This window comes from Perognathus longimembris, chromosome 6, assembly GCF_023159225.1.
Source record: "Perognathus longimembris pacificus isolate PPM17 chromosome 6, ASM2315922v1, whole genome shotgun sequence".
Classification (NCBI taxonomy): domain Eukaryota; kingdom Metazoa; phylum Chordata; class Mammalia; order Rodentia; family Heteromyidae; genus Perognathus; species Perognathus longimembris.
The window spans coordinates 8862269-8872155 of record NC_063166.1 but is presented as its reverse complement, the minus strand read 5'-3'; the positions used below and the strand labels follow the sequence as shown (position 1 = coordinate 8872155).

Here is a 9887-nt window from a genome sequence, read left to right as displayed (position 1 = left end):
TAAGTATGAGTGCAAACCCATGGGAGAATCTTGCATGTGCCAAGATTTCATATACTCTGTATTTGGACATCTTTTGTAAGATTGGTGTTGACAGCCTGAAGGAGAAATGAGTCAAATCTTTGACTTCAACTTGCATCTATTATGGGAGTCTACTTATTTTTCAAGGTAGGCCATTGGCCAAGATAAGGTAAAACAGAATTATGGTAGCTCTTGGAGAAGGATTATGGTTAGCTGTGTTCAAGTCCAACATCAGTGGGATATCCCAGTACCAGAAGTAATACAGGATCACACTGGAGGAAGAGGAGACTAGCTCTTCTCTTATACACTACAGCCCTGACCAAGAGCCACTCAAGAGGATTAAAGACTGAATGTGGCACCTGTGCTGCATTCTTTCTTCAGTTGTGTCTTAATTGCACAAAGCCTAAGCACTTAGGAGTGCCCTGAAGACGGTGGCAATCTATAGTTCATGCTCCTTCAAATCAGGAATGGTAACACATGAGTCCTTAAGCCCAAGAACTCCATGTACTTTCTGCTCCAAGAAATTATAGCAGATGGGTGTTGATGTCAGGTCTGAGTAGGATGCACAGTCTGTGTTACCCATCAGTGCCCACTTTGCCCGAGACAGGCTGCTCAGTGCTAGCTCCCCGTTTCCTAGAACCCCACCCTCATTTTGGCCATCCATTTCCTCAATGCATCAGCACAACACAGCTCTTAACATAGGAGCCCACACCAGCCTAAAACCTAGGAGACTAGGCGTTCATTCTTGAACAGTGGCAGCAGTGACAAGCACGAAAGCACAATGCTGTATTCATCAGTGTTCTCACTTCCAAGGAAATCTGCTCCAGTTCATCAGGAGCAGGTAGCCTAAAGAATTAGGATAGTGTCATGCAGATTTCCCTTCCAGGTCTGAAGCTATGTCAGAGACAAGCCTGACATAAGTATTAAGAGTCATCTGTGTCAAGTATGGGACTGCAGCCATGTGAAAGCAAGGTCTCCTGCTGCTGTGTTTTGAAGTCACTGCTTCATCTTGGAGCCAATCTTCTCATGGCTTACTGACTAAAACACACATGGCATAGATACCGATTCAAGGATGTTCTTTGGAGGTGTGGGACTCCTGCTGACCTCTGGTTTGAGAACTTCCTTAAAACTGTATTGCCCAGTCACTCACTGTTCTCCATTGCTCTAGTTACAGAGATAGTCACAGGTTGCTGACAGCTCTCAGATTCTAGGATCCATCTCCCTCTCAGTGTTTCCCCTAATACCTTCACTGCATGCTTAGTTTTTCACAACTTGCAGGACTTTGATTATCACATGTCTTAAGTTTGCTTCGGTGATCTTAAGATTTCAGAACATTTTCCCAAATTTGTTTTGATGATGCAATAATTCTGACATCATTAGCTAAAACTAAGTGAAACCGTGCCCACATGCCTCATCTACCTAGATATTGCAAGAAAATCCATCAGCTTCCAGCAAACCAAGCCCAGCAAGGGCACTCACACCAGCAAGCCCATGTGGAATTTATTCCAGGAATACCTAATAGACTAGACATCACCTCACTGGATTCAAGGACAGCACAGGTTGGGCTTAATATTTATGCAGTAGTTCAGCACAAAGTGGGAATACAAAAAGAAACCCTTGGCTTGTAGAAGCTTGTCACTCAAAATATTCATCATAACATCTTCCCCCCCCCCAAGATTACACAATGAGGCAGCAGTGTATCTCACCATTTCTACCCATTGCACGAGAGGCCAAAGCCAGTGCAACAGGTCAAATAAATCATGTAAAATTCATATTTACACATACAAAATGTCTATTTGCCCTATGAAAACAGGAAGTTGAAGAGGAGGCTGCAGGGTTGACATGGGTACTGGTACCCACTGCTACCGCCCAGTGAAGAGAGAAAGGAGCAAGGCCCTGAACGTGCTTTCCACCTTAGAGCCTAGGCCCAAGGGGAGGCCTCCATTGTAGTCTTCCAGGATCTCCATTTTAAAACTGCTTTTGAGATTGTTTATAGTGCACACTAGCACTTCATTAACACAAGGTGGCTGGAAAAAGAATCTTAAACATGATAGCTACAGCCTTTACTGTCCTCGGTATTTGTTCTAGAAATGTAAGCTTCCACTCTTATTTGGAATGATCTGCTTAGCTCTGAGACAAGAGTATATTGCCCCCAGGAAAACATGGGCAGCAGATAACTAGGGCACTCTGCTCTAAAGCAACTCTACCTTGAGATATCAACTCCCTTGCTAGTGGATTCAGTGAGCAAGAATCAGAATGGGAGGGCAGAGCGTAGAGGTAGGAGGAGTCCAGGATAAACAGATATGTCCCAGCCTTCCCAGGGGACCATGCAGAGATCACAGGCAGCAAGAGAAGGTTCATAAGGGCCATAGTTCCCATGGGAGAGGGAGCTACATGGCACCTGCACCTTATCCAGGTGGCAGCTTATATAGCTCTGGGGCTAAAGGGGAAGTAGGTATGTCTAAATGGTGAGTGGGAGTGGCCCATTATAGCTCTAGGGCGGGGAGTTCAGGTTTGGGTGAATCTGGGGGCTAAAGGAAGGAGCTGAGGACTTGAGGCTAGGGAAATGCTAACACAGAAGTGTCCCCTAATTCCCTCTGATCTTTCCTCGCCCTGCTGTCCCACCTATTCAGCACCTCAGGTGTTCACAGAAGAACACTGTGCCCTATGAGAATGGTAAGACTGAAAGTTACAAAGAGGCAGTCATCCGAGGCTCTTAGCCCTCAGAATCGTGACCATTTACCTTGTAAGTTATAAGGCTTCTTTCTATTGTAAGCCTACACCAAATGAATCAAGTGTAGCCATTGAGAACAAATTTTGGATGACATCGAGGCTCAGAGCCTTTGGGTAATAAGTCTCTATGGAACAGAAGCTAAGGAGACTGGGTTGAAGCCATATGCCTTGAGAAGAGAGGACATTCTTTGCTTTACAAGTGTGTCAAGTTGTTAAGTTCCAGCGAAGTCTTACTTCCCTTTGACAGCTGTGTTATGCTCGCGTTCAGGACTCCTGGAAAGACCACCAGAGACCAAGACCGATGTAAACAGCAAAGAGGCGTTTATTGAGAGCTAGCTCGGACCTCCGCTGATAACACTCAGAGGTCCCGAGTCACAATCTAGCAGTCTTTTTATATCATGAAACAAACAACTCTTAAGCAATCTGGAGAAACTTCCACACAGTCAGGCATATGTTTGATTAACAATACATCACACTAAGCAAGTAGTGGGAAATAGGCTAATCTTATCTGTAGTTAACTTTGTTAGCAGAGGGCCATAGTTAACTCTGTTAGCAGTGGGCTATAGTAAAACTTTGTTAGCAGAGGGCTAAACCTCATTCCTAAAGTTAAACTTCAATCTCTGTTTATATATAATACATACATCCTCCATTTGAGACATTCAGCAGTTTTTCTCAAAAAATGTTTTGTGCCCGCTTTCTGTGTAACCTCCTGATTTAGGGGTGAGCAAGCTTAGATTTTTAAGATGGAGTCACTTAGGCCTTTTCAAACTGGTCCTCCAATTCCTTTCACTGTGTCCACATTTGATTCGCTTTTGCTTATTCTTTAACACCTTTCTTAAGTATCCTTATCTGGTTTTCTTCTATTTTTGTTAGGATAAATTCCATACACCTGCTGTGGTTTTTGAGCTTTATAAGCTTGTGTTAGCTGCACTCGGGGCTGCTGGTCTTTGAGACAAAGCCCACCAGCAGTCCACCAGCTCTCCAATAAAGACTCATAATCTGGCCTTTCAAGTGATGGCCTCTTTCAACTGAGTTTCCTTGCAACAGAACCAAACAGTCTGTTAAAAGGTAATATGCCAATCTCAAAGGAGATTTTCCATGCACTGGCGCTTCATCTAGTAAGTACTCTTTCACTCTTGGCACTGGCAGGATCAATTCCTCAGTTTCCACTAATTAAAAAAGTATGTATAGAAATACTTCAGTTAAAGAGAGGTCAGGAACATGTTGAAGATACTACTTCAATTCTCCTTAGTGAGGCTGCCTTAGATCACAATTTCAGTGAAGTCTCTTAGGATTCCACTTACACGCATACTGAAGGCTGTCTGTAAATAGCTCTGTTGTAATAGACATAGCACTCAAATGGCCAATGTAACACCTTCCATGTATGAAGAAAGGCCTCTTATCTGGGGTTGTCAAAACAAAGTTCTTGAAACAACAAGACTGGGAGGTGGCCTCTCAAAATCCAAGTATTTTTAGTGAACAAGTTATAGCAGCATGCTTCTGATGTCTCTTGTCATGTGATCTCTTTGTGACATCCAGACTAATAACCACCCCCTCACCCCCACCACCGGCCCATATACAAAGCCCTATTGGGGATGGGGAAAATGCCAGAAATACTTAAAATTAAGGAGTTCAACACCAGGTTACTGGAATTCAGAAAATAGCAGTAAAACTCAGGAAGAGCCTGGAAAGCTTGGAATGTGTTCTTGTCAGTATCAGTTCAACCCGAAATTGGGACTCACTAACTGCCAACTCTGCTTTGGTACACCTGCTTGCTTTCATGTACACTGCCGTCTGCATGTGGTTTTTGCCTTTAAAAACAGCCCAGCTGAAGCTTGAGTTCCCCAATTGAGTGTTGGTGACTTTGTCTTGGGTTCGAGTCCCACCTGGGTAGCCTGTATACACCTTCCCCAGTTCAGTTCCAGCTGTGACTTCCTGGAAACTCAAACTGACCAGAAAAGTATGGCCTCAGAAGCAGCACAGAGCCCACACAGTACTTTGCCTTTCCAAAGAGAAGCCTTTCCACTGAGTCTTCAACTGCCTTTCCAAAGAGAAGCCTTTCCACTGAGTCTTCAACTGAGTTTCCTTACAACAGCACCAGTCTGTTGAAAGGTAAATGCTAGAAGGTGAACAGGCTCTTGAGAGTGGGTGAGCAGAGCTTCCAACAGTTTCCTGGGAGCCAACATATAAAAACTGAGATAGCAAGCAATTGGGAATGAATTCTCTTTAAAAAAAAAAAATCCTAGTTTTCCTTCCACTACAATATCCTACTAGACGCCAGGCAAAAATCTTAGAAGCAATGGCCTACCAGTTAAAAATCTCATTAGGTCACTGCCTGAGTTTATTCTGCTTTCAAGCAAGCCAAGATCAGCAAATCCAAACACTCAGAATTACCTCACAGGGCTGCCCCCCGCCTTCCAGCACGCTGCCAGGCAACAAGGCCCTCAAGAATTAGCCATCTAGAACCAGGGCCATTTGGTGGCACCAAGCATCTCATTGCTGAAGATAAAGAGCAGCGATAACTCCCAGGTAGTGACATGTGGTGGCACCACGATATCATGGTACCCACTGAAGAGGAAAAACCTGGGCAATGGTCCAAGTTTTACTCGGGTCTGGGTTCTGGGTAACTAATCCAGGATAAGGTAGTCACAGGTACGCACCAGGAGGTGGAGGTGGCTCTGGTTCTGGATTTTAGATTGTAAATAAAATCCCTTTGCAAATAAAACCCCTTCCTACCTTAAGTTGTGCCTCGATGGATTATAATACATAAACAGCCGTGTCCAATGGTAATCAAGTTTTGGGGAATACTTGCTAACCATGGAAATGAGCACTAATGTGTGTAAAAACCTGAGGGGCAGAAGCCCCACCCCACATTGGCATGATTGACACGCCCCACTGCAGAAGAAAGAGGAGATCCCGCCCCCACGTGGAGGGGACCGGAAGTTCCACCCCCGGACTGCCTGGACGGAGAGATAAAAAGGGCAGGACTTCCGGAGAGGGGGTGTTTGCTGGGTCCCAGCAGCGGGAGGAAGGCAGGGGCCGGAGGAGGCACCGGAACGAAGCCGGGGTGAAGATGGCACCAGCTGTGGTGGGGAAGCGGGAGCGCCTCAGCCCGGAAACCCCGTGCCAAGCCCGGGGAACCAGCCAGTCCCCATCCAAAAAGGAAATCAAGTCCTCAGGGAGAAGCAGCAAGTCCCCTGGAACTAAGAGAAGCCGGAGTCCTCACCACTCAACAGTCAAGGTGAAGCAGGAAGGGGAGGGTCGGCCCCGGAGAGGACGAGAGGACCGACCGCACCCGGCCCCATCACCCCAGGAACACAGGAGATCTAGAAACAGTGATGGAGACAAGCATGGTGGCCACTCACGCCACAGGAGGAGCTCTGATGCAAGGCCCGCAGGTGGCCGGGATCGAGACAGCCAGGACTTGCAGGCTGTAGAGGAGGAGCCGGAGTTTTGTAATGCCAGGCACCGGGAGCACCGCCTGAAGAATGCAATCAGTGGCAGTGCTAATGAGGCTGGAGAGACGGCTCCTCAACCTGGTGGCAACAGCAGAAGCAAGGAAGTGCCCGTTAAAGAAAAACCAAGCTTTGAACTTTCTGGGGCACTTCTGGAGGACACTAACACCTTCCGGGGTGTGGTCATTAAGTACAGTGAGCCCCCAGAAGCGCGTATCCCCCAAAAACGCTGGCGGCTATACCCTTTTAAAAACGATGGGGTACTTCCTGTCATGTACATTCATCGACAGAGTGCCTATCTTTTGGGTCGAGACCGGCGCATTGCAGACATTCCCATTGATCATCCCTCTTGTTCAAAGCAGCATGCCGTCTTTCAGTATCGGCTTGTGGAGTACACCCATGCTGATGGCACAGTTGGCCGGAGGGTAAAGCCCTACATCATTGACCTTGGCTCGGGAAACGGAACCTTCTTGAATAATAAGCGTTTGGAGCCACAGAGATACTATGAACTGAAAGAGAAGGATGTACTTAAGTTTGGATTTAGTAGTAGAGAGTATGTCTTGCTCCATGAATCATCGGATACCTCTGAACTAGACAACCCCACCATGCATCTTTGGCATTAGAGAAGAGGCTACAATTTCCAGAGAGTCCATACGGCCATACAGCCTGGTTCATGGTACAGTGAGTCAGGAATCTTTGCTTGTGCTTTTGACCAGTCAGATACTCGGTTACTGACAGTGGAAGCGGATAAAACCATTAAAGTGTAAGGAGAAGAGGAAATGGCGATGGAGGAAACACATCCAGTCAACTGGAAACCAGAGATTATCAAGTGGAAGAGATTTTCCTGTGACTTTGATACAGGGTATTCCCATTTTTCCTTTAAGCTTGACATGAGAATGTCCAGTTGTTCTGTGTTGTGGTTAGGAATATGAAGCTGAAACTCAACTTCCTAGAATTGTGGTTGCTATGTGTTATACTGAAGTGACAGACTTTGAAGTCAGGCCCCATTTTACCACGTGAACCCCACTTTACCACGTGAACCTGAGATAAGCAGGCCCTGTGAGCAGACCCAGGATAAGCCCATTAGGGCCCAGTCAGTCTAGAACTCTAACCGCTGGGAATGCTTAACTCTGACCACCCCAGGGGTGCCTTAAACCCTGAGCCAATCAGATTTGTACCTGTATCCGAATCTTGCTTGCTTGAACACCTGATTGTTGTAACTTTGTTCTTTGCCTGTATAAGCCCTGTGTAATCACAGCTCAGGGCTCCCTCCTAACCTCCGCTGTGTTGGTGGGTAGGACGAGGCCCGAGTTGCAGCTCGCTTAAATAAAGCCTTGCCTTGCTTTTGCATTTCAGAATATCTGAGTCTCGGTGGTCTTCTTGGTGGTGGTTTCGCGACTTGGTACAACAGTACAATAAACTGTCCCTTTCCTCCACAAAAACAAAACAGAAAATAGAAGAAATTAAAGTGGAGGATCAGAGTTCAGGTCAAGACAGGTCTCAGGCCTGGGTTCTGGGTAACTCACCCAGGATAAGGTAATCGCAGGCAAGCATCAGGAGGTGGAGGTGGCTCTGGTTCTGGGCTTTACATTGTAAATAAAATCCCTTTGGAAATAAAACTCCTTCCCACCTTAAGTTGTGCCTCAACGGATTATTCTTGCTCTCGAAATACAACAATGTGCAACAAAGGTTGAGTGGCCAATGCCCAGTGGACTCAAGACAACCAAGATCAGCAAGTGCATTCAGAATTAGCTAGCTAGGACTACTTCCACTCAGCTCAATCTCACCCCACCCCCACCACACACCAGAGCAAAGGTCAGGACCTCACAGGGGGCCCGGACTGCCCCCACCAGTCACCAGAATTCAGGTGGGCAAGCAGGCTGCCAGCTGACAAGGCCCCCAAGAATTAGCTATCTAGAATGAGGGCCATTAGGTGGCACCAAGCATAACAGTGCTGAAGATAAAGAGCAGCGATAACTCCCAGGTAGTGACATGGTGGTACCATGATATCATGGTACCACCTATGTGGAAAAACCTGGGCAATGGGCTATACATTCCTAGACTACATCAACAGCTATGTCCAATGGTAATTGTAATGGGGTCTGCCCAAGGGAGGGGACCAGAATGTAATGGGGTCCGAGTGTGTGTATGGGAAATCTCCTATCCCTCCAAGAGTCCACCACTGAGAGACAGTCTCAAGTAAAAAGATGGGTTTATTGGGGAAGGAAAAAGTATAATGACCACCCAGGGTCACGACCCAGCAACCTTAAAAAGCAGGCTGCCCGGCCAGGGCCTCAGCCTAGACTCGTGAACTAGGACCTTGGTCCCTGGGCCACACTCAGGGTGGGTTCTAAAGGTAAACACCACGTGGCCAGTGAGCTTACAACCCTTACAGAGCATGCCAGGTCACATGCAGGTGGCCAATGGAGTTACAATCTGCCTCCTAGCAACTGTTTGAAGCAACCTATCATTTGAGTTCAGACTTGGGGCATGGATTTGCCGGGGCTCATGTGATGCAGGTGGAAACGCCTACTCAAGGGAGGACACAGGTTTCACCTTGAACATTCCACTACTCAGGTGGTCACTGAGTTTACACAACCTTATCCCAGGAAAGGCAGACTTCCCTGCATAGGGACGGGGAGATCTTAGCGAAGATGGAGTGGGCTTCGGGCTCTTTAACTGAGATGGAGACAACTTGACACCCCTCAACGGCCAATGATGGTCCTGGCCAGATCTGACCTCCAAGTTACAGTCATCAAGTTTTGTGGAATACTTGCTAACCATGCAAATGAGCACTGATGTGTGGAATAACCTGAGGGGAAGAAGCCCCTCCCCACATTGGTGTAATTGCCACGCCCCAGTGGGAAAGAAAGAGGAGATCCCGCCCCACCTTGAGGGGACCGGAAGCTCCACCCTCAGACTGCCTAGGTGGCAAGATAAAAAGGGCAGGACTTCCAGAGGAAAAGGAGGAGGAGAGAAGAGAAGAGCAGGAGGAGGAGGAAGGAGGTGACCAGCCGACCAGCCAGCCAGCCAGCCAGCCAGCCGAGGGAGCAGTGCGGAGACAAGCAGACCAGCCAGAGGAGAGGGCCGGAGCCAAACCAGGCCTCTGGAGGTTTGGACGCCAGGAGGCTGTGGTGCTTAGAAATTCAGGTGGATCCGGGTCTGAGGAGCTGTCGCTCTAGCCATCATGTGGCAGGAGGAGCAAGAGAGGAAGTTGCGAGCCTTCTCAGAGATGGCGCGTGAACAGCTGAGACGGTTTGATGAACAGCAAGCACTGAAGCGACAGAAAGAATTACAGGACTTGCGGGAAGTCATGGAGAAGAATACTAGAGAAGCCCTGAGCCAGCAGGAGAAGCTCAAAGCTGAGCATCGCCACAGAGCCGAGATTCTCGACCTGAAGCTTCGGGAGGCAGAGCGACATCGCAGGAAACAGGCAGAGCTGGAGCGGCTGCAGGAGGAGGAAGGCCAGGTGCGGCTTCGGAGCCTTTTCGCCCTCCAGGAGGAGGTGCTGCGGCTCAGCCAGCAGCTGGGCGCCTCTGACCAGCAGCACAGGGACCTACGGGTGGGCCGCCTGGCTGCCTTCCGCACCCGGGCCAACCAGCTCTGCAGCCTGATCTCTGGGATCATTGGTGCTGCATCAGAGAGTGGCTATCCCACGGCAGAAAACCAAGCTGAGGCTGA

General features: G+C 48.0%; 1 protein-coding gene across 1 annotated transcript; it reads left to right on the top strand.

Annotated features, from left to right (window-relative positions):
- Positions 1-5629: 5629 nt before the first annotated feature.
- LOC125353497 (smad nuclear-interacting protein 1-like) lies at positions 5630-9199 on the top strand (the record flags this gene model as incomplete). The annotated part of the gene is made up of 2 exons (XM_048349202.1): positions 5630-6802; positions 9170-9199. Coding segments are annotated over exons 1-2 (1203 nt in total), but the record flags the coding sequence as incomplete, so codon positions are not given.
- Positions 9200-9887: the final 688 nt, after the last annotated feature.